Here is a 24,826-nt window from a genome sequence, read left to right as displayed (position 1 = left end):
CAACAGGCCCTTTTGAGTGGCAGCTGTTTCCTCTGTTTAAGGTAAGGCAAGCACTACAGAAGTGCTGCTGGCCTGCTGCGGCTACTGGGGGAGCTACAGACCATGTTCAGAAACGTCCCTGTGGGCAAGACACGCTCTTCTGAACCAACGCTCAACCTCGGACACTGTTGGGATACTATTGCTTTTGTTTGGTCGAGTTACTAATCTGAGATGGGTCTGATGAGTGAAACTGCCACTCACTACAACACACGTTGGTAGATGCACGCCTTATCTGTTTCTCCTGAGTGAAAACCAATATGCAGGTGCCTAGTGTGAAGGCTTCTCTGCAGGGCAGAGCTGTCAAGCAAGGAGGGAGAACGTACGCTCTTGGAATTAACTCAGGGTCAAAGGACACAGCTCTTAGCCCCGATTCAGTGGCATTTGCAGGATCAGGACTAATGGTTAGTGGGTAGGGACATGGGAGCAGGTTTATCTTACTAGCTCACTTGAAAATGAATTTGCTTCTTCAGTGCAAATCCAAGGACAGGAAGCACAGGCATCACCAACCTTGACTATGTGCGTGCCTGTCTCCTGTAGTAGTTACCAAATCATTTGTGCTCTTCATCATACGGCCCAAACGTGTAGTCTATACAGTGTAACATAGCAGGGGATTTGAAAGAAAGAATTGGAACACAAGTGCAGTTTAGAATTTGGTAGTACCATGTTTCAACTTCTTGTTTTTCTTTGCTTCATCTTTTCACTTCAAATGATGAAAGGAATCTGGAGTTAGATTACTACAGATCCCATCTGCACTGATGATAGACTCCCCCTCACTTCTCCCCTTCCCTTATCCTCCCACACAACCTGCAGCAAACTGACACTGATTATCTCTTCTCCTTACAATGGCTGAAAAGCTGTCTCTGTAATTTGTGGGTGCCAAAGGCTGACGCTGTCTTGCTTATTTTGTGCACACATCAGAGTGTAGCACGGTGTGTGCTCATCTTGTAATAATGCAGTATAATTCTGAAAAACACGAGGGAACACATTACCAAGTTTTTGTGTGTCTACAAGCCAAACATCAACAATAGCCATGGCCAGATAAATACGATTTCCTCTTCAGGTCCCAATTGCCCAGATAGGAAATTTTTGTCTCTTCTCCAGGCAGGTCTCTTCAGGACAGTGTGTTTCCTTTGCAGACCTTCTTGTTCAGTACAACATGCCTGTCCTTGATGCTTTATGTGAAGGGATACACTCCTGCTGACAGCCAAAGTAGAGGAGCCAGGAAATCATGGCCTGACCCCCTGCCCTGCAATGGGCAGCTCCCATAAGCAGAGGGAAGGCTGCAGTTAACATCTGATGGTGAATCTCCACAGATTTATCTGCGTGCCTCAGCCACAAGCATACATGCTTGTGCATGTTGGGAGGAAGGAGGGTAAAACATCATGCTCTTTCCCCTTTTTCACTCTCTTGATTAAAGGGTGGGGGGAAGGGTAAGCTTTTCCTTTTAGGGTAGGATACTTCTCAGTAGGCTAGGGAGGCTATTCAGTGCCATCCACAAACAAATGATGCATAGAAAGTGCTATTTTCTTTTGTGCTTCTTCATGAGAAATAAATTTGTCTTTCATATTCAGATGCAGAACAGTTCTCTGGATGGAAACGTGTCTCCTACTCCACATTTAAATGTCATTTGCCTCAACTCCAAAGAACTGCTGAAGTAACCAGTGCCTCCTGCCAGTTTTTCTGTTACTTTGCTCAGTTCTTTATTTTTGTACCCACACGTCCCTCCATTTCTCCCGGAGCCAATAATTAGTATAAATGTCAGTGCTTTGTCTGAATGGAACAGACTTGTGAGGCCAATGCTCCCCCCTTGCCCTGATGTCTGAAGCTGATTGCCTGAACGCCACAAAAAAGCTCTGTTAAATGCTGGCTCAAGTTAGACAAATGCCTGGCTTTTTGAAAAGAGAATAATCCCAAACAGGTGGCACACATTCACAGCTGTAGTGCAGAAATCCAGGTAAATCCAGCAAACTCATAAACTTTTCTATACGAGCGACTTCTACAACTGTTTCTTTTCTTCTTTTTCTTCCTCCTCCTGGCTGTCCCCTGAAGTCCTCTCACCTCTAACATAACACATTTGGACAAAGGGCACGATGCAGTAAAAGACTGAAATTCTTTAGGAATCTGCCTCAGAGAGTGACCTGTCACCAGGGTTAAGCCAAAGCAAAGCAACACCAGATCCCATGTCACCACTGTCAAGCCTCAATTCCGTCCAGAAAGCTCCTCAAAAGTCTTGCTGCATAGTTCTCCACCAGCTTGTTAACCCTGCGCTTATCTTTCAGGGTATATTAATGCATTTAGGGTGTGGATTAACTTGTCCGTCAGTGTGTCACAACTCAGTCCCCGTTCAAGGGGGGAAAGAATTTTATTCACTCTTTTGAGGAGATTAGCAATAGGCTAAATGGGAAGAAATGTGCTATCGGATGAAAAAAACATCATGAAAAACAGTACTCAGTCTTGCGAAATACTGCTTGAGACCGCCTTGCAAAGACAACTGAAACATGGGAAGCACATGTCTAACCCAGGGGCTGTGCAGCCTTTGGTTCGCTCTGTTTTGCTAATCTCTCACTAATCAAAGTTTCATTCCATAGGAATTGCATACAAGATGTTTACAAGCCATCTTGGAAACTAGAGTGGTGTTTATGATGCAGCTGGATATGCAGCACTCCTTGCACCTCTCTGCAGTTTTTGGATTACACTGTATCTGCACTGCTCAGCAGATACTGACTGCTCTTTTACACACTCCTCCCCAATTAACAGTGATTTTTAACATCTTAGGCACCGCTGGAGCCCATCCATCCTCCTCCTCTCCCTCCCTACTCCACTGATATGACAGAGTGGGAAAGGCAAAGACCAGATGCACAGATGCTATTGAAGCTTCACCACAGGAGCCATCCTCCCTCCAGGCATCCCGCAGCACATCCAAGAGCAGCAGACATGTGGGGCTTTCTCCACATCACCTGCTTCAGGCCACCCACGGCATCTAGTGTAGGTGCTGTTCAAGGCAGCACCTCCTGTTAGGAGCTGAAGTATGCTTCACAGCTAATGGGGACATCTGTCTGCCTCTAAAAGTGGACAATAAGAGACAGAGGGCATGGAGGGGAGGCAGGAAAAAAAACAACTGCATAAGCAATAGCAGGGATACTGAGAAGGATGGGCATGCTCAAAGGTGCTGCACCTATGCACCCGATTGTAGAAGGCAGGTGGCATTTTAATCTCCAAAGTGGAACAGAAGGAAAATGGCCTGAGGTTCAGTGTTGGGTGTATCCAGATATAGATCCTGTTTGTTAAGATTTCAGAGGAAAGGGTCAAGTCACTTATTGGTATGGAGAAATGAGAGACAGTCTTGTGAAGGTTCAGAGGCACAGTTTGCTGGACAATTCTGCCCTAACTCCTGTGCTAAACTATTTTATTTTTCTCATTCTGATAGAGGCTACACATTTTGATGCGTAGACCCGTAAATCCAGCACCTTTTCACTTTAAGCCTCCATTCACAACACTTTCTGACTCTGCCTGAGATGGTTTATAAAGATAGCCCTAACTGCTCCGTGGTGTAGTTGAGTGGTGGTATGTCCAACACTCTGAGGTACCCAACCCTGACCACTACTGCTCTAGCCAGGCTAATTTATCTTGCTCCTCTGCAATGCTAATTAACTTGTCTGGAGGATCACCACTGACAAGTTATTAGATGGTAAGCAGGCCCCTGGCAGGTTCCTTCTGAGCATCCCTGCACTGTGCCCCGTAGACACGCTGCCAGAGAGCCTGTAGCCTTTTATACAGCAAATGTTTCTGTTTATGAAGAATTAAAATATATGAATCTCTTGAGACTTGAAAAAGCTCTTTCAGAAGATTACCAGTCTGTTTAGAAGTCTCCAGCCTGAGTTTAAACGTTCAGTGGTGACTTTAACATGCAAAAAAACAGATCCCTGGACCTTGAACATTTGTTACTTACAGATGTTTCACCACAAAATCCTAACGCCATTCCTGTATCTGCGGCTGTGGCTTGGTCTAGGTATGGTACCAGTGCTATTGCCACCATTATCTCATGAATTTCCTTAATCTTTGTTCAGATAGGAACACTTTGAGCTGTTTCTACCTGGGTACCAGGTTTGCGTGTGGCTACCAGATCCTTCACCATTTTGACCTCGGAGACTGTCACTCCACCAACCATAAAGATGATCAGGAGAGGATGATCCCCAGGGTGAGGGCGATTCACCTGTAAAATGAAAGAAAGCATTATTTGTAGTTGCTCGGTCCACCTCAGCAGTGATCAGGCTCTTAGAGCTGCCGGAGGAAGACTAATGAGGAAGTTCAGAAAGAAATATTCATGGAATGCTGGTTTCCATAGCAGCTGAATGGGAAATCAATGGGAATGATGACCAGTTAAAAAATAATGAACCATTTCCATGGATATGAGTCTTCCACTGAAATCTAGAGGAGTTTCTCATGAGGCCTGAGGGCTTCTCCCTCCACCCCTTCTTCATTTCTTTCCTTCCTTTCCCAGTGTGGGAGGAGAGTGTTTGCGTAGGTGCACAGTTTGCATACAGATACAAGGCTTTAAGGAATTGGGGGTAAATTACTACCTGGTAGAAGCAAGGAGTCCAGCCTGATTGCACAAGAATCCCTGCCTTATGTCAGTAATGGAAAGAATCATAAATAATGTGTTTTCACCAGTCCAGTGAATAATCCTTTACAATTCATCCAAGGAAAATAAGTCATGTTCATTATAGCATAAAATCAGTTTCTAGCTTGTTTCACTTCAAAGTTTTCATTACTTCCATGATTGGGTTGTAACTCATTTGGAGAAACTTCAGCTCAAACAAAATACTTGTCTCATTTCTTCGTAATTATCATTAAAATGGCACAAACATTCATTTCAGCCGTTAAGACTTCATAAAGCCAAATTTTAATTTTAAATGTGAACGTGTTGCTTTACATCAGTTGCCTCTTAACCACTTCTCAAAGTTTGACGACTTTGCTGTTTCCTAGCACTCTTTCTTTCCTGTATAAACACACTACCCTGATAGAGCCTTGCTCTGCTCCTTGCTGAGCCTCTGGACGGAGCCCGGGCAACTGCTCTCGTTACAACACCGCATGCCTTTGAGTATGAAACACTCAAAATGTTTGGCCTTGAAAAGTGACAGTGAGAACAGTTTGATTTGCTCTTTTTTAGACTCTCCGCCCCCTCCCCTTCCAAACGCGTAGGTTTTCGGCAGCATTCATTGACGGAATGGAAGTGGCAATCAGCCCTGCTGGGGCAGAGCGCAGACCCTTTGCTTTCACCACCATGGCAGCTACCTTTGATCCCTGTGGCTCCGGCTCCTCGGGGAATGGCTCTTCTGAGCCCTGTTGTGGCTGCCCTATAGTCTCTGGGCAGTTTTCTGTCCTGCAGCTCTGTCATGCTTCCTGACTGGAAACCTTCAGAGGAGACTTTTCCCTTTGAAGCAAGCATGGGGGGATCGCACACTCCCCCTCTCCAGGCCTTTGATGACACTGTGCTCCCTGTTAAATGCTGCTCCCCAGGCAGGGAGCTCTTGAACTCCTCGGGAGTTTAAAACCAGTCCAAAAAAACTTCAGATAAATGTATCAGTGAGCTGATTATTTGTGTGCTGGGTGTTTATTCTCTTAATTGCACTCACTTTGTCAGCCATCTTCATTCAACTGATGTCACAAACGGCATATATACTGATATTCAGCAAGGTGTCCTGCAGTTCTTGTGCTATATTGAGCAGTTGTCCAATTACACCAACAGACCAATTAAATCAATACACCAGACCTTACGAAGACTCCTTAATTACTTTCTCATGAGATTACTACTATCTGCATATAACACACTGCCAATCTCAAGCAAAAAGAAGTCCACTCTTATTACAGATACCATGAGGAGGTTAAATAAGTCCTAAATATCTGCTTACGAAACAGGTCAGGTAGAACGATTACTTGCTGAAATATTAGAGTATTTCATGCCCTAATTTCTGTAAGCAGTGACACACGGCTAAAGAAATAACTGCTCACAGACTGTAAAGATAGAAGTTGACAAAACAAAATGCTCTGCTACGGCACTTCAAGGTAAGACATAAATTACCAGCTTTATTCTAGCTCTATTCCTTTTCATGGCTCTTTGTTCGTCTTAACACTGTTGCCAGAGCAAACTGCTCCACTCCATTTCATGAAGATCCTGAAAAATCCAAGACTTACGTGAAGAGCTTGAACTTCAGGAGCTTGCTATTAAACAAAGCCTCTCTTTCTTAGTAACTTCCCTGGTGACAACAAACTTGTCATAAGCAAACATGTATAATGCTGGACACACTGAAAGGACACCCGGCATAAGTACATTAATGAAAAAACACAAGCTTTCGTGGCAATACTAAGAGAAAATGTCTTGACAAATCATTTCCTTCAGTCAAAATAAACCGAGATCCAAACACATGGTGCCTATATAAAACTTATTATTTTTCAGAAGACCGAAGTTCAAACCACAAATTCCAGAAATGCATATTAAAAATACTATTAGGCATGCAAACTCTAAATTAAATTAAAATTGCAATGAAAAGGGTTTTGGAATCTGTAATTTTGTTATGCTACGCACAAGTGTTTTGAAGGAGGACAATACTTTGGGTACAAAATATTTGGCTGTGTTAAGAATGTAAGTTTCTGCCAAGATTTTTTTGTTTGATAATACAACCACCCAAGGCTCTCTTTTGAAGGAACTGGCTCTGTGTAGCTAAACACAACTCACTTCTGTGATACAGAAGAAGAGCTGGAATGGACTGCAACAAAAGCAACACGCACCTTCTGCAGTCCTTAAGCTAGTTTGTTCCTGGACATTTCTGAGGCCTCTGAATCTCATTTACTGTAAAATCTGGATTTTTCAAAAATCCCCAAGTGAAATGCACTTTCAGTTCAAAACGCCATGCATTAAAAAAAAATGGTGCCATTATCTCGGGTGATGAGAATAAGTAAGTAAGAAAAGAGCAAAACCCTGAAAGCCTCTACCTGTGATGAGGATGTATGAAGAGAGATACTCAAAACTTGGTCAACTGCTGATGCCATGCTGCTGGCTTTGCTCTCCCAGACTCGGTAATCACCATGGGAGAAGGTCTGTAAAACCTTTTACACACCACTGGGCAGGCAGGTCAGGAGGAAAGGTCTGCTGGTGTAAGGGCTGCTTGAGTTACTGACATAGCAGAGAAGAGGCCAGTGCATCGCCTGTCGGGAACAACCCCATTACATCAGAGTAAAGGAGCCTGAAGGAAGAATGCTTACCAAGGCATCTTTAATTGAGCTGGCATTTATATTCAGGCATTGAGGAAGAAATGTAAGTGTAAGGAAGCTAATTAAATAATTACAGTGCTGATGGTGCAGTAAGCGGAGTAGTTCCTCTTGTGTCAGAAATACAGGCTGGTCAGAAACTCATTCGTGTAGTAATCGAGCGCTTGTCAACAAGCCAAACTACTAACTAAATGAACTACGACAGACACATTTGTGAGGTAAGTGATGATGTCCATGAAATATTCATCCAACATGAGGTTCACTTGGTCATCTGTTATATATTCCTTACAACATTTAGTAAGTATTTTTCTTACTAGCAGAGATGCAGGTACTTGAGGTACTGTGTGTTGCTGAAAGACTCAAAGTAAACGGAAATGTCTAAACTGGCACAACAAAAACAAGTTATAAGCACAGGAAGACCAGCAGGTAACACTGATGTGAATCATAAAGACCAAAGAACTTGTCATCTGGCAAACAAGCCTGGGAAGAGAGGAGAGAGGGGACAAGATGGAGGATGCCTGAACTTTGAGCTCAAATCTGTTGCAGTAGACACCTGCCTGGGTCATGCGACCATCGGTACAAAACCCTTGTTCTGGCAGATACAGGCAGATGCACATCACAACGGCATCCAGTATTTGTACCATATTACCAGAAAGAGAGAGGGAAGAGAGCTGGAGTTGTCAGCTTGTCTACACCTCAATCTGTATAGAAAAGTCAACCTTTTCCTGCAGAAAAATCATCTTATAGAGTATACCCACCCCCCAACCACTTGCTAAATTTTCAGGAATACATGTTGCATTTTTTTCATGTACTCTGCTCTGGCTTGTGGGAAGCTCTCTGCAAACCTCCGCAAGGCTTCCTCCTCCTCTTCTTCCTCTTCTGACGTCATGCAGTTAACAGAAATAGAGACGCTGGCGGTCGTGCTGACTGATCCTCTCCCACTGTTTCCCTGTACTCCCCCACCTGTTCAGATTTTGGTTAACCCTCGCCTTCTGCAAGCTCTGCTCCTTTCATCTATGTTAGTACTTCAACCAATGGTCCAGCAGGGAACTCTGTGATTAGGACATAAAACTAGCCAACTAGCCAAAGCTGTCAATGTCTCCATATAAATATTTAGACATATCTAAACTTTACGGAGTTTGCTTCTTGCCTTTTTTTTTGGTAAAAAAAGGACAAGCTATGTTCTTGCTTAAAAAAATAAAATTGAGAGTTACTGGTACATAAACCCAATCATTTAAAAAATCACTGGTGTGTGCACCAGCTTGTTTAGTCTATTTGATGGCGGAACATCTGTTTCTTCTCCTATTTTTGGAGCAGCAGCATGATTTTTTTCAATACTGATAGATGAATAGAAACAACACTGGGTCACTGTTTCTATAGCTATCCTCTTTTGTCTCAGGGCTTTATCATAAGCTCTGAAGAGCTGAGAATTTCCATTTAGTAACCCTGCTAAGTACACTTTGAAAATCCTTTTCAGCAGTAGGCACAGGTTTCTGAAAACAGGCACTGTATTTAGACCTATCTGATCTTGTCTTCAAGACTAGCTTGCCCTGTAATAACAGAAAAATTACATTACCTTGATAATGGGTTCTAGAATAGTACCATCACAAAAATAAAAATTACTTTTGTCACCTGTCTTTAGATGCATGAAAGGCCTAGCAGGCATTTACACAATAGGGAAATGTTCTTCTTGTTTTTCTTTTCAATTATAGAATCACAGTACAACTGAGGTTGGAAACAATCTGTGTAGCTCATCTAGTCCACCTCCCTGCCTGAAGCAGGGCAAGCTTCAAAATTATATCATATTGCTCAGGGCTTTGTACAGCCAACCAAGCTTTGAAAATTGTAAAGATGGAGAATCTACAGCCTCTCTGGATTTTCTGACCTACCAGCCTTCCTTCCTCCCCACTGCAAGTTGAACCTTCTCAAGTTACAGAACAAGTATGGAATAAGGAGCTCCTTGACAGTCTTCTTCCCCTGTGAGACCTGACTGTTTATTCTTACTATTGTCCATAAAATTCCTTGATGAGATGCCTTGTGGAATGCCTTTTGGTAATCCACAGAGGTTATATAAACTGTCACTGGCTTACCAGTTTGCCTGCGGATGTCTCTGAAGAGCTCCAAAAGCTATGTGAGGTTGGACATCCCGTTGTTGAAGCCCCATTGACTCCTCCCAGACATATCATCCTTATTTAGGTGTCTAGTATCACCCTTATTTACGTGTCCAGTCTGCTCCATTCTTCAGGCGGTAACACCCATTTATTCTGTACCTGCATGTGGTGCCTCAAGCTGTTCCCAGCCCCTTTGTAAGGACTTAACTCAGAACAAAAGCAAACACATAAAGTCAGCTACGGCCATATGATGCTGTAACCTTGGGAAAATCATACAGATGAGCTTGGGTAGCCTTATTTACCTTCATGAACATGCTGAATCCAGTTTTAAGGAGATCAGTGAGGCCTGATGACATATGCTCAATATCAACAGGATCAGGTCGATCAGGATTACAGATCTCTTCCACCACCTGTTTCAGCAGTGGTTTGTAAGAAGCCTGCACAAAAAGAACAACACACCGTGAGTAAAGCTGTTTACACTTGATGCAAGAGCAGTTTCTCTTCTGAACTTTTCATTTCCATTAAAGGAAACAGAAATATTTATTATAGAAAGGAAATCACTGACAGACGTTTAAAAAAATACAGAAGCAGCAATGGTGTTTGTGACATTGACAACAAATGGTGTGCAGCATAGCATCGCACTGAAAAGACAGGAAGACAGCCCCACACTTTCTCTGCCCTGTGTGTATCAGATGAGTAAGGGGAGGCAAGGAGTGACGGCAGGCTTCCAGTTTCTCTGAGTGTTTTTTGGGGTAGTACAAGAGGGGACAGTAATAGGGATGACACTTTCTTGCCCATCATATACCCAGAAGGTCTCATTTTCTTTGGAATGACTTTACAAACGCTTTAATAGGGATGTTCAGGAAGGGTTGCTCACTGACAACTCCTGCCTCCCCACAGGTGTCGTGTCATCATGGAACAGGGCTGTGAAGAGGCCAACCCACCTGTTTGTCCCTTATGGAAGTACAGAACTAAGGAGTCCTACTAGTCATTCAGCTTCTACAGCCAGCTCACTCTACATAATACCTGCACCTGTCAAAAGTCTCAAGAAAAATAGGCCAAACAACCCCACCAATATCAGAGATGTTAATGACCAGGAAGAGTGGGGCATGTAAAGGTACAGATTATCTGCATCCAAGAAGACACTTAAGGGCTTTTTAGCCCTTAAAAAAGGAAAACGTAGCAAAGGGCCTGGCAGCCTTTTGGGGGGAGTCTGTATTCTGACAACAGACCAAGGAAGTAAGAAAAGAAAGTATATTTAAGGAGGAAAGAAGAGGGTGATCACATCAAAACTAGGAGAGTTGAGAGGTGTAGGGAGAGAATTTATTAAGTCATTTGAGTCAAGCAAAATGGAATTCAATATTAATGGGTGATGATACCACAAATATTAGTGTCTTCCGCATACCACTCCACAGACCCATCTGGAAAAACCGGAGGTCAGTTACCCATCCTATGTGGAGATGCACATTGAAAGGAGTGGGGTTTTCGGAGCCACCCAGACATTTACCCAGCAAGTGAGCTGGGACTCCCATTTCAGCTCAGACCAAACTGAGCACTGACCATGCAATGTTTTTGAGGGTCCACAAACCCGTGCTGAATACGGATTAGTAGTCCAGAAAATTCCGCATTCCTTTACTAAGGTCTGAACCATTCTGACACCTTGAAAAGCTTTCTAAGATAGGAATTTTAGGGACTTGGGAAAGATACTCTTTAATGAAAATTCAACCTTACTCAGTTTGCAGATGGAGTTTTGTTTTGCTGCTTTTATAACCTTGCCAAAGCTGCAACGGAACCACAACAGTTTCAGGAAGCACAACAGCCTCAGAAAATTAGCAGCTTTCAAATTAGTATGTTTGTTTTCCTTTGGGACTAGTCCAGGTATGCATCATCCCTGGATTTCTTAAGGGAATCAGATGTAACGTCACTCATTTTGTAGAGAGGATATCTACAAGAGACATCGTGCAAGATAAACATAAAAATGGATGGAAAATAAAAAAGCAAGCCACTTGATTGTGCAACTTGAAACTAAATTTTCTGAAGTAATTTAAGAGATGCTTTTCATCCAACGGTCTACAGAGAGAAACAAAATTTGTACTTTTTGAATATGATCCTGTCAACAAAGATTTATACAACTCATCTATTTCTTCCTCCAACACATGTGCGTATTTTTAATTGAGCCAACAAAGCAAATTACAGCAGACATTAGCTGCAGTATCCTTCAATAGAACATGCCAAGTTTTGTGTCAAATCTAGTCATGCAATAAACAACTGTTTGAAAATATACATGCAGGCATGAAGTCCTACGTATAAAGATCTGTTTAATATCTTCACAGATGAGGAACAGAAAGACATTACAAATAAAATACTTGGAACAAAGATCAAACCATAGTTAAACAGAGAGCCTTACTGTACAAAATTAAAGGATAAATATTATCTGACTTCAGTCATAACTATGTACTGAAAAGGCAAGATGTTAAAAATGTGCTATGATTTTGCATGTCTGAAGTTTCAGCATCAAAACTTAGTCCCCTTCAAAATGATTTGATTTGGCTACACAGATACTAAAGGTATCACAAACGCTTACCTTTTTTTTTTTTTTAAACTTTGACAGTTTCACAATTCTTCAAGATCTTTTATGATTTGACATTTATCTATCAAAATTTTAGTTAGGAAGGAAGGAAGGAAAGAGAAAGAAAGAAAAAGAAAGAAGGAAAGAAGGAAAGAAGGAAAGAAGGAAAGAAGGAAAGAAAGAAAAAGAAAAAGAAAAAGAAAAAGAAAAAGAAAAAGAAAAAGAAAAAGAAAAAGAAAAAGAAAAAGAAAAAGAAAAAGAAAAAGAAAAAGAAAAAGAAAAAGAAAAAGAAAAAGAAAGAAAAAGAAAAAGAAAAAGAAAAAGAAAAAGAAAAAGAAAAAGAAAAAGAAAAAGAAAAAGAAAAAGAAAGAAAGAAAGAAAAAGAGAAAGAAAGAAAGAAAGAAAAGAAAGAAAGAAAGAAAGAAAGAAAGAAAGAAAGAAAGAAAGAAAGAAAGAAAGAAAGAAAGAAAGAAAAAAGAAAGAAAGAAAGAAAAAGAAAGAAGGAAGAAAGGAAGGAATGCATATATGTAAGATCAAGATGGAAGGAGAAGAACAGTAGGTACAATAACAGGCAAAATAAATACTCTCCTCTTGTACAGTCAGTACACTATATGGTTTGATAACATGACAGAAACATCCATTCATCATTTTATGTACAAATATAAACTTCAATACTACACAAGGTCTAAGAGGCTATCCAATTACACGTATGCACAGAAACCTTTTTTTGAGACTTAAGAAATGGAGGCTTCCCAGCTCCTAACAGCTGAAGCACAGAAGCATCTGTAGGCTAAAGCCATTCCCATAGCACTGTGCAGGGGAGGGACTGTGTATGGTCCTGACAAAGGCAATACTTTCAGATGAGCCAAATTGCTGTATGCAACCCCTGTTTTAACATCTGCCAGTAAAAAAAAAAAAAAAAAAAAAAAAAAAAAAAAAAGACCAATTGTAAAGAAATGTATGGCAGAAAAAAATGTACTGCCTGCTTATTTCTGCTACTCTAAAACTCCTGAACTGCTCTCAGCAGAGGGTTGGTCCCATTCAAGATGATTAAACCCACTATATAGCCAGACTTGGGGCTGCAAGCTGTTAATGCATCTCTTGCTGTGTTCCTAAGCAAACAGCCTGGGTTACATCCAAAGAACATACTGGTGCTAATTACACTTCAGGAAACTTTTAGAGAGCGTTTTCTTATCATCTGACGGCCTCCACACTGACCTGTATTAAATGCTTAACCATTTTCCCCATTTCAGACACCAGACTGGTCATAAGTGCTGGGAGACCTCAGGAACAGGTTTTCTCCACCTCAGCTTTCCAGCGACATTTTGCAATACTCCTGATTCCTCTTGTTATAAAGCAATGCTTAATTTGGACCATGTCCCCTTGCTGGTCTGCAGCATACTTATGAGTTTGGAAGGATTTTTTTCTGGCTTAAGACTGGAATCAAGTTTTACAGTCTCTCTCTAAGTCACCGTATGTACTTTCCACTGTAAAACTCTATTTTTAACTGAAAAAGTTAAGCACCTCAGGGGGTATGGGGAGAGATAAAACCACTGTAAATTAGTCCTGATGACCTACAGTAATATGTTCATGTGTTCACTTTTTATAAACAAAAGCTGCATTTTTCACCTATTCACAAATGGGACTGGGATTCACAAATTACAGATACGGGAGAGAAAATACACAAAAATATAGCTGCGGTCTGGATGCAGGCGTCCTGCTTGGATCAGTTATGATGGGTCTTAGTCCTGCACCATTGTGACCTTGTCTTGCCTTTCACGGATTTCTTCATCAGACAATTCTTTATTGACATGGCCACGGATATGCCTGAATTTGAATAAAGGACTCGAGGAAGCTCTTGATGATGAAGTCAATTACAAAACCTCTACTTAAATATGCTCCACATGGGCAGAACCCATATGGGATTAGAACATCAGCCAAGTTAATGATGTTTGTGAAGCTGTAATTTTGACAGTATGCTAGAGAAACGACATAAACACAGAAAAGAAGATCCACTTGCCTGGTGGGTGTTGCTGCCTGGGTTATGTATGGAATTAAACTGTTTCATGTGCATTCGAGCTCTCGCAATATCCCTGAGGGACTTAAAGATGTTGTCCACTGCATCCGTGGCTTTCTGGGATGTCAGGTTCTGTGCCGAGTCACAGCCTAAGGTAATAAGGAAACAAGGAGCTGAGTGAGTGAGAAACTTTCAAGCATTTTGATAATAAGCGGTAGGAAAAGGCTAACTGGGAGGAAATTTTAAATTAATTTAACCTTGTTACATTCTAGAATCTTTGTGGCTTATTATACAGCATGTCCGCAGCATGTCATGCACAATTTTTGGGAAGTGCTAATAGTAAGCTAATCTGGATGACTGCCTTTCATATCTTAGCATTCTGTATGGCAAATATATTTTATAAACACCTGTATATACACACATACACACTTATACATAGGTCTAATAGATGGTGATTAGAGGCTGAGCTTTCATTTGTCCGAATATTATTCATTGCCAGACTCCGAGTCAGATCCCCCGTTGGTGCAGCACAACAAAAGCAAGTGACTGCATGTCTGCAGGGCTACACCACACCAGGCTACTGCAGATGTATGCCACTCTACCCCAAAAAGCAACGAAGTGAATATGAACAGAATCTCGGTGACTCCTGTGCTGTAATTGTAAGGCAGACGCTTGTGTATTTTTGGTCAGGATTCTTGAAGGGTTTTTTTTGAGTGCAAAATAACCCATAGAAACATTTCTTGTTATTATGTATGTGCAAGATTTGCATGCTCTGATAATCTGATTGACTAAAAACCTAGTTTTTCATTTTGCAGAGGAGCCTGTATGTTGCCTGTGAAAGCACTGAAAACAAAACCCCACTCAGCAGCTCATTACTTCATAACCTCTGTAAACTCTGTAAATTTACTCTGTAAATGCTGTCACATTAGCAATGCTCTTGAAATCAGAGAGGTTGCTCCTGCAAGCAGTCTCGTGCCGGTTAATTTGTAGGCGAATGGTGTCCAACAGCTGAAAAAAGTGAAACTGAGCACCTCCTGGGCTGAGGAGCCCTAAAAATAAAGTCTGAGGTCATGAAACGTGGTTTATATTTATAACCAGCACAGGCCAAAAATATTCAGAGAAGGTCTTGTATTGTCAATGTGCTTTTCACCTACCCATGGGAAAACATGGGCATCAGAGGACGGGAAAGTTACCGGTGGCTCCTGATTCAGAGGCAGGGTTACTTAATAGTTCATGTTAATGAAGCATTTTTGCAAATTAAAAAACAAAATGAAGAGCTGTATCTCACTGTTGCATAACTAGATTTTTCGTCTCTTCGGGAGACAAGCTTTCTCTGTCTTAGCCACATTAGAGATAAGCAGCTTCCAGTTAACTTTAGTTACATTTTCTTTGTTCTCTTTTCCACCCTTTTTCAGCAGAAGCCAGTGCTTTTGGCCAACCCCCCTCTGGCATGTTTGCTTTTGCAAGTGAACGCAAGTCCCCCGTGTGGAGCAAGTTCAGGCAAGGTAAAAATCACATCAAGTTTGCTTTGCTTTGGACACTCTTCTCCTTTTTTATTAATAGTTCATCTTTTTGGACCATTTAAAAGCCTTTTGCTTTGCTCTACAGCTATTTTTCTCATTACAAGAAATATTTGTTTCCTTCTCCTATTGGCATCACCTCTCTCTCTCCGTTTCTCTTTATTTTAACAAGAGCATTTCTACCAAGAACTTTCCAACCAGCTTGTCATTCCCCATTCCTGGAACCAAAGGGCAGTTTCCAGTGGACACGGTCTTGCTTTTGTGTCTGGAAACCCCTAAGATGCTCCTACCCTTGTCTGGCCCAGTGCGTCCCGTTTTGTTACAGGGCCAATCTGCTCTTGAGCAATGTCTCAGCAAGGAGCAGCCTGCTCAAACCTCATTGCCAGGGAAGTGCTCTTTGGAGCTCAGGCTCTGCTGTACAGTTTGTGCAGACACACTCGGAGGTCCAGCAGGCTGGAGAGACACCGCAGCCTTTCCCTCTCCTAGCAGGAAAGGAGGTCTCCCTTGCCCTTCTGCATGCCTTTCCATGAGCCCTGCTGGAAGTTAATTATCTTTGATCCCCTCTCTCCTTCTGCTAAATATGCCTGAAATTAGAAGATAGATTTACAAGTCAGTCACCATGATTTTCTTCTGTACAAGCCTGATTTTCAAAGGACATAAAGTAAAAATATTTTCTTGGCTTTAACATTCACTTATTTTCAAATACAGACATTTATAAAGGCCTCATTTTATGGGCACCTGCAATGTCTTTAGCATAGCTTGGTACATATTCTTACTGTTTAAAAATCAGAGGAAAAGATTCATGTTTGTAATGCACCTTTGGTTTTAAGAAAGTGGCAATTTGTCATTTAGTCCTTCTCTTCAGCCTAAAAGCTCATATTCTGCCAATCCAGACAAGAACTAAATTTGCCACCAAGCAAAGTTATATATATTTATATATATACACACACACACATATATATGCATAATTACATTCTAATTCTTGTCTTGTGATGTTATAAGGAAACCTTGCTGTGGTATACATACCTGCTGAGCTAGCTTGATTAAAAAATGATTAATACAGCGAGGGGACTGGCTCTGCCCTGGTTTCTCCCCATCCTGGAGAACGCCTGCAGCTTCCTTGGACAAACGGCTGCAAATCCCTTCCCATTGACACCTCCCCTGTGTGTGCATATGGGGACTGGAGCACAACCCCTTGCCTCTGCCTGCTTAATGCTACTGAGAAACACGCTCCTATTCCAGCAATGAGGAGGTGGAATACATTAGCTGCTGCACAGCTCATGTGCTAATTAAAACAACTCTTCCTGTTACTGCTTTTATCACAGAAAGTTAAATGGCGTTGGGAGAGCATGAATGAATTTCTTTGAATCCCAAGCCCTATTATACATGGGAAAAGGCATTTAAATGAAATGCTTGGACTTGGCTTTCCTGCCAGGGTTAAAGTAGCCCAGCTGTAGGAAAAAGACAATCACCTTTAGCCACTGTGGGATTAAAGATTTTAAAGCATCTGACGATACCCCAAGAGGAAAACAAGCTGGTGCTGTGGTACACAGGGCCTGATCTCACCAATATTGCCTCTGCTCTGCTGCCATCCACTTGCGCTGAACTTGAGGACAGTCACACCACCCCAAGCAGCCAGCAGGACGAGACTACCAGCCCTTATTTTTGACTTTCTTTTCAACTTTTGCATCACCGCTTAAACATCAGCACAGCTGTTAGAACCAGAACCAAACTGTTTTCCCAAGAAGCTTGGAAAAGGGAGAAAGGAGTTGCTCTTCTCTACAATCTGTGGTGACACCAGAAACCGAATCAAACTCATTTTTCTACAGATTTCTGAAATTAGAAGGAACAGAGTTTAGGAAGAGGACACAGACACTGTGACCCCATGAGATCCAAAATCCAAAATTTAGGCAAGCCCAAAGTTTATTGCTTTACCCCATTTTATGCTGTGAGGCTGTCACTGGTATTAGCTTAGTCTTTCTCTAACTTAGTCTCTCTCTACAGCCCATTTACAAAAATAAACTGATATAAACCCTGCAAACCATGGAAGAGAGCTGGCAGAGTAGCTAAGCCATTTTAGCAGCACATACTGAAGCATGTCCTAAAACAGAAAATCGATTCTTTGAAGAAGATAAAATCCAGCATCAGGATTGCATTATGCCAGCTATTTTCTAGATATGTAGAATTAATTTGCTGTCAGTGAAAGAAAGAGAAAGAACAGAGATAGAGGGTTCCTTGAGGGTCAGAATTCAAAATATATCACTGATATTAAACTAATGAAAATCTTCCATTTTTAGACTTTAGATGCTAGTATAATAATGGGGCCCTTCTTTTTCTAGCAGATAAATCTAAAGCCATGTATACATATACTCACAGCCATATGTTTAATAATAGTTTTGATATATGCACACATTAAGATCATTACGAAAATTTGGTGCAAATGCAAATAGTTAAACAGACCATGGTTGTTTTTTGCAACGGGAAAAAAAAGTATAACAACACAAACTAGGATGACATTTGTGTGGTTCTCCTCTCACCCTTCTTCCTCATGGATTCTGCAATGAATTTGAATCTTTATTCTTAATTCTGGGTCTCAGTGGGAAGCGAGTAACTGAGCATCACACTGGAAGACAAGGGAGGATGCTCCAGAACGCGAGGGTGCTGCTATTTCCCAATAGCAACACCAGCAGAATGTGAAAAATCAGAATTTTAGTTTGCATAATTAAGGAAGAGGGGTGTTTTCAACGTCCCTCGAGATGAGAGCATCCAGAGGGGACACAGCAGTGTCTCTGACAGCCTCCCCACAGCGCATGGCATGTCTCTTCATCTGGGGATAGAGAAGGTCCTCCTTGTGCTCCCTCCATCCTTGGCATCTCCGAGAGTGTGCACAGTGAACTCAAATCCCAAGAAAACAGGCACTTAGAAAAAAAATAGATTAAAATTATAAATATTTTTAAAAGGGTCCATTTTCTGGAGGCAGAGCTCTAGGAAAGCCATGTGTTGGTGCTGCTGGCACAGTGGGGCAGAAGCACATCAGCTGGGAAGGGATGGCACCAGCATGGTTAGATATGGAGCACCATGTCCTTGGGGCTGAACATGCTACAGCTCAGGCCAACAGCAGCTACCCCCAGTCTGGTCCATCTTTGGCAGAGCAGAGAGGTTTCAAAGCCAGGTATAGCGTGGGCTAAGAGCCGCCAACATGGATGGAGAGCCTGTCGGCCTCAAGTCTTGGAAGCTGTGCTTGAAACTGCTCTTTGGCTTGCAAGGTGAGCATACCATGCACTCCTGCTGATGCATGGTTAAAAGCCATGAGAATCACTGAGTACTTTGCTGAATCTTAAACTCTGAAGCTGCACTCATAAAAACCTGGCTGCTTACCTCTGTGATCAAATATGGATTTAGGATCTACCTTCAGAGAGACTTTTTTTGTTGTTGTTTTAATTTTGGCCTCAATATCTGTCACTTGGACATTTCTGTTTTATAGGAATATTTTATTGCCTCCTTCTTGCCAAAATTCAATAGCACAACATGTAATACCAACTTTAATGAAATACTGCAAACTCAGTACTGGAGGCTCTCATGTTACATGAAATTAAACCTGTCAATTCTGTGAACAATTACACAGAAAAACTACAGTGCTTACTAGAATAAATTACATAAATTAATTGCAGGAGGAATTTAAGTTAAGCTCTGATGTGCTTTTTGAAGGAAATTAATGCAACAAATTCATTAGGGAACTATTCAGTTGCTCCCTCAAGTAGTCCATATCTTAATTAAAACACCACACATGTTAATAAAGCTCTAGTAAATGTTCTGTAAGTCTATTAAGGTCTCCCACTAATGTTCATGCAAGAACTTAGGAAAACTCCAGGTTATATAAAATGATATAAAACTTTATGAAAATACCACGCTAGAACCTACACACTCAAATCTCCTCAGTCTTGTGCAAGCTTACTCTCCTTTTGTCTTAATATTATAAAATTTTTATTATTTCTATTGATTAAAAGGAATCATACTTTTAAAACAACAACAAAGTGAAATGAGTCTTTCAGTGTTTTTGTTTGATTTTTCAGTCTTCTTTAGCTTGGACAATGGAAGAGAATACCAACCATGTTATTTTTTTGCTTTCACAGCCAAATTGGATTGTGTGTTCCTGATACCGCCAAGGCAGGCTTGCAGAAATGACTGGAAAACATTTCCTTCAGAAAATTACCACCCTACCTCAATTTTTTTTTAAAATGCATCAAACTTTTTCAATGTGTGGGCCTAGGAATGATGGTAATGGAGAAATGTCCAAGAGATGTTTTCTTTCCCAATAAGATCTGAGATAAGATAAGATCCTCAATAAGATCTGAGCCAAATTGGAACTCACTGAGCTTAAATTGGTGAAAACAGCTTTACAATAACATAACTGCATAGAGATGTAGGATCACAATTAAAGTGAATAGCTGTAATCTATTTATCAACTACTGAAGAAAAACAATACTTTTAACAGGAAGACAAAACCAATGACATTTTAATGTTAGGTATAATTATCTGTTCAAAAAGGCCTCTTTACCCAATTTGCTTTACAACAGGTGAAAATCCATCCGAAAACTGACAAGGATAATAGGTGGTTGAGCTGCATTAAATGGTAGATTGTAATTTTATTATTTTCTCCTTTATTCAAATTAGCAGAATTATTGTATATCCCTTAAATACCTTTTATTTTAAATTTGTAACTATGAACAGAATAATATCCTTGTTTCTCCAAAAGGACACTTCTTACCTTCTAAAATTGAAACTAAATTTTAGGATTCATTGTTAGCCAAACCACTCTAAGGTTGTTTTCCAGGAGAGAGAGCACGAAAAGGCTGAAAGCTTTTCTGTGTCAATTCTGTGTTAATCTATGCTGTTATGACAGCTTTCATGCTAACAGTAGGTAAAAATGCACTGTAACAAGTTTACAGAGTTCACGGTAGGAAGAAATGAAGCTGTCACATAAACAAAAATATCACGGATCTTCAGTTTTTATAATATTTGAAATTCAAGCATAAAATCTATCAGATGACACACTGTTCCTGATATACTTTATGTACTGTTCAGCTAATGCCGCACTACCCAACTGGAAGAGAAATGAGAGAAAGAGTAAAAGCCTTGTTCAGTGTAACTATGTCAGAACAAAAAATGCTTAACAATAAGCTCTCCCAAGTAAAAAAGTTAATTTATGGCATTAGGATTCATAGCTTCACTGTAACTTCAGAAGAAACCTTTACTGTTTGAGCTGCACCGTGCTCACTTCTGACATCCTGATACACAAAGCATCCAGGTGTGCCTTCACCCAGCCTTCACCCCTCCTTCACCATCCCAGCTCCAAGAGAAACAGAAGTCCTACTACGCACTGTCACTAATCATTCATTTCTGAAACGAATATGCAAAGCGATTGTAACCTAAAGTAACACCCAGCATCAGTGGACATTTTCTGGTAACTCCTCTGTTAATTTTTGATTCAGATTTCAATGAAGCATCTTACAGGGCTGCCTTTGTTGAAATGCATTCCAGTGACACTGGCAGTGCTGTATGTATTCATGGCATATGCTAACGACACAATAGGAGAGTGTTCGTATTTTGTGCTTGATTTTCAAACACTATTTAGAAAGTTAATGGCCACCAACTGTAGGTGGATGATCCTGTAGACACCACAGAGCAGCTCAGGCAGAGGTTCAGCTGCTGTCTGAGCTGCTGAATTGATTTAGGAAGCTGCAGGCTCACACCAGGGCAGGCTGACAAGCAGAGCCACAATGATTACTTACTATGGTCTGCAGGGCAGAAACCAATCACCAGAAAAGTTAAGGGCATATCCTTTAGCAGCTGTAGGCTTTACGAGGGGGAAGGAAGGGTTTCCCTTTTTTTCCAACTATCGAGCACGTGATAGTGCATTAGAGAGAACAGTTTTCTGTGTAGCAGACTGTGCAATGCCTTCTCTGGTACTCCCACAAGCAGTGCAAGGTGACATGCTCTGCCCACCCAGCTCCAACCCCTGCCATGGGCAGGGACACCTCCCACCAGCCCGGGCCGCCCAAGGCCCCATCCAGCCTGGCCTTGAGCGCCTCCAGGGATGGGGCGACGCTGGGAGCACCACCGCCATTCTAGAGCACAGCCATTCACTGCCTACTTCTTTCTCACAATGTCTAGGGCTGTTTTTTTCCTTCTTTCATACAGAAGCGTCACAACTTTGTCAAAAACGCAAGGCGCACACGTGTTTCAGTGTATTGACAGCCTCCGTTTGTGTTACCAGATCGATTGTGTGGCACCTCGTGCGTACACAGATGCGCTGGAGACAAAAACCTGTCTCTGGTGAATCACTGTATCGATCTGCTGAACAAATGACCTGATGCAACGTTATTGTTTTCCGGATCTTCCCCTGCAGAATACGCAGAGAAAAACTGCTGCCATTTTTCCCACTAGCTGCTATTTGAAAAGCACAACATCGCACACGTGTACTTGGAATGCTTGAATCAATTTTTGAAGTTATGAATCATGAACAACTTGCTTCTGGTATAAAGGCAAACTAAATTGTCTGTCACCTTAGCAGAATTTGATATTAGAAAGCTTTGTGTCTAGGTAAAAAGCTAGATGATGGGTTAGCCTCCAGCATAGGTGACTATGCGATTTGGAATGAACACTATGGCTCTGATAAGATTAGGAAAAACATATTTTGCAGAGGCGTTTGCGCTTCATGAATTTCATGGAAATATCTGTGCAAAAACAGTAATCCATTTGGTGTCAGAAATAAACCAGGAGAGGACTTTGCAAATTTCTCTCTTCGGCTTTTGTTTAAATGGTTGTTTATATTTTTCACCACCCACCGTAAAATTATTTCAATTGAAGTCATCACTGGAGCACTGTCTCAAAGGATAATTCTTCTTCTTTTGGGAATGTTTCACATCTCGGTAAGAACAACATCCTATAAAAAGTACCTTTATAGAAGATTTTTCCCTTTATGAAAGCAGATAACACTGACTCATCTAAATGATTTAAAAGTCTTCCTGTGTTTCTCTGCTCTTATAATGCACTGAAACTGTGCACTGCACTTTGCAGAGATCAGAAGAACACAGTCCAGTCCAAACATCTAACAATCTGTGGATAAACAAGGAACGACAACCAACAAAAAAAGCATGTGCAGAAAGAACAACAATAAAGCAGCAAGGAATTGAAGCTATACAGATAGCACTGCATACATTATCCCACTTTATGTTAATTTTTAAATGGAAATTATTGTTATACAAGAGACATATTGACTGCATAAAGGATAGCCTTGAGTAAAAAGCAAAATAAAAGAAGTGAGGCTGTGGAAAGGATCTGAAAAAGAAGAGAAGAAACCCTGCCATGGGAAGATGGACCAGTGTGGCACTATTGCTTTCCAAAGTATGAACAACTACATCACGTGCCAAGCTGCCCCTTTCTCTGGGTCTGCCTGTGCTGCAGCTGGCCGCTACTAAGACAGAGCAAAACCAAAAAATTACACAAGGGATGCTCATTTTTATTCTTTTCCTTCTGTTCACCAAAAAGCACACTGTCATGCAGATTGCAAGTATCAGTTAATGAAGAAAACGATCAGCAGTACGTGCTGCAAGCACATGTGCAGAGGGAGGAAATATCCTGCAGTATTAAGCAGAATAAACTCATATTCATAAAACAGCTAATAATTCATAATATGTGCAATAGATAAAAAAGATGCTGACAGAAGCCTCAGTTTAGCAGAAAATGTAAACACACATTCAACTTAAAAGGTGTGATGGGATGAAGTTAGGCCAGTGCTTAAGTGCTTTGTTGAACTAGGGTTCAACTATCTGGTTTAAATTCAGGAATAATTGTGCTACTTAACAAACAACTGAACAGCTTGTGAAACTGGTCTATAAATGTTCTATTTTCTCTTGTAGCACTTAAAAATCAACATTTTTTGTCTTTAAAACAAATAGGACATTTTGTATGCTTGGTGGAAACACAGATTTGAACAGTCTTGAAGAAACAACAAATGATAGAAAATGTGTGGGATCTGTAGTCATTTCTGTTTAGTATAAATTGTCAATGTTTCCAGGAAAAAGAAATAATGAAAAACACTCATAATATTGTCATCAAATTTCAACACCTGCTTATTTATTGTTGCCAAAAGAATAAAGCGTAACATGATTTATGCTTCAAGCATACAGCAGAAGCATAGGGATTTTTTTTTCATTAAATCGTGCCTGCCTAAGAATGAAAGAGGACATGCAATTTCAATATTAACTGGATTTTTTTTTTTGCTTGTTTTTCTTTTTTAGGAAACAAAGAGCTTAGTAAATGCAATCAACTAATCAAGTCTGAAGGACTGACAACAGCAATTTAGCAATGAGGTTGATCTGTAACAGCGCAATCCTGCTGGCTACCATGGGACTGTGCAAGCACAGCTCAGAGGCGCCTTGACTTGAGACCACCAGGACATAGGCAACAATTGTCCTTTGCAAGTTGTCTGTACATTACATACATGTACATTACATACAATCACATAACTGTGATAGAAATATTCATAATAATAAATCTAATACGTTCTCAGTATGATCAGTAGACATAGACACACTTCCACATGTATGCACCACATGTAGTGAAGCCAGTGGAGAGGAGGAATTGAAAGTGGAAAATCAGGAAATAAACTTTATATTTTTCCTAAGCACTACACCACAGTTTAGCCTTGCTCCTTGCCCCCTTTCCCACAAGTAGCCATGACCTTTTCTTATGGAGAATCCTATTGCTGGATGCACCGAGCACGAGCTGAAACATATGGAGAGTGAGGTATCCCTAGGTCTGACTTTCAGGTGTACAAATACTGCCAGCTGCCTCCTACTACATCATTATTTAGTAAAGACAGGCATCTTTAGTCAAAATTCTATTGTAACAAATCAGACGTTCACAGTTCAGAACAGCAATCTCTTTCTAGCACACTTCTGTGTACTCCTGAGATGCCTATCATAACCACCTTTCATTTCAGAAAGGTAAAATATTTACTAATTTTGGTCCTGAAGTCCTTATATCAGCTCATGACAGCTACTCTCAATGAATAATTTCTGCATAAAGAAGAATTGTATGAGGACGTATATGAATGTAAACACTGAAAAATCACATCTTCAGCTTTTCCTCCCATATTCAAATTCAGCATTGAACCTGATTGAACCTTTCACGGTATTATGCTGCCTCACTCACTACTAAGTACAATTAATTGGGACTGCATACATAATGGCTTGTTGAATTTTGCCTGTACAGTTCGTTCTTGCATAAAACCGAC

At 40.9% G+C, this 24,826-nt stretch overlaps 1 protein-coding gene and 1 long non-coding RNA gene across 2 annotated transcripts in view; both read right to left on the bottom strand.

Annotated features, from left to right (window-relative positions):
• SCFD2 (sec1 family domain containing 2) overlaps positions 1 to 24,826 on the bottom strand; it is a 195,428-nt gene that overhangs the window by 2,000 nt on the left and 168,602 nt on the right. The window contains exons 6-8 of the mRNA XM_083835404.1: positions 14,009 to 14,154; positions 9,722 to 9,856; positions 4,133 to 4,252 (exon numbers count right to left, since the gene is read on the bottom strand). Coding sequence (XP_083691530.1) covers positions 4,133 to 4,252; positions 9,722 to 9,856; positions 14,009 to 14,154 — 401 coding nt within the window. The remainder of the gene's footprint in view (positions 1 to 4,132; positions 4,253 to 9,721; positions 9,857 to 14,008; positions 14,155 to 24,826) is intronic.
• Positions 14,161 to 24,826, bottom strand: part of LOC310899241 — a 38,873-nt gene continuing 28,207 nt past the window's right edge. The window contains exon 3 of the long non-coding RNA XR_014584100.1: positions 14,161 to 24,826. This exon is cut by the window's right edge and continues 20,273 nt beyond it. This is a non-coding gene — a long non-coding RNA (uncharacterized lncRNA).

This window comes from Anser anser (genome assembly GCF_964211835.1).
Source record: "Anser anser genome assembly, chromosome: 4".
Taxonomy (NCBI): Eukaryota; Metazoa; Chordata; class Aves; order Anseriformes; family Anatidae; genus Anser; species Anser anser.
The sequence above is the reverse complement of the archived record's forward strand: the minus strand, read 5'-3'. Positions and strand labels throughout refer to the sequence as shown.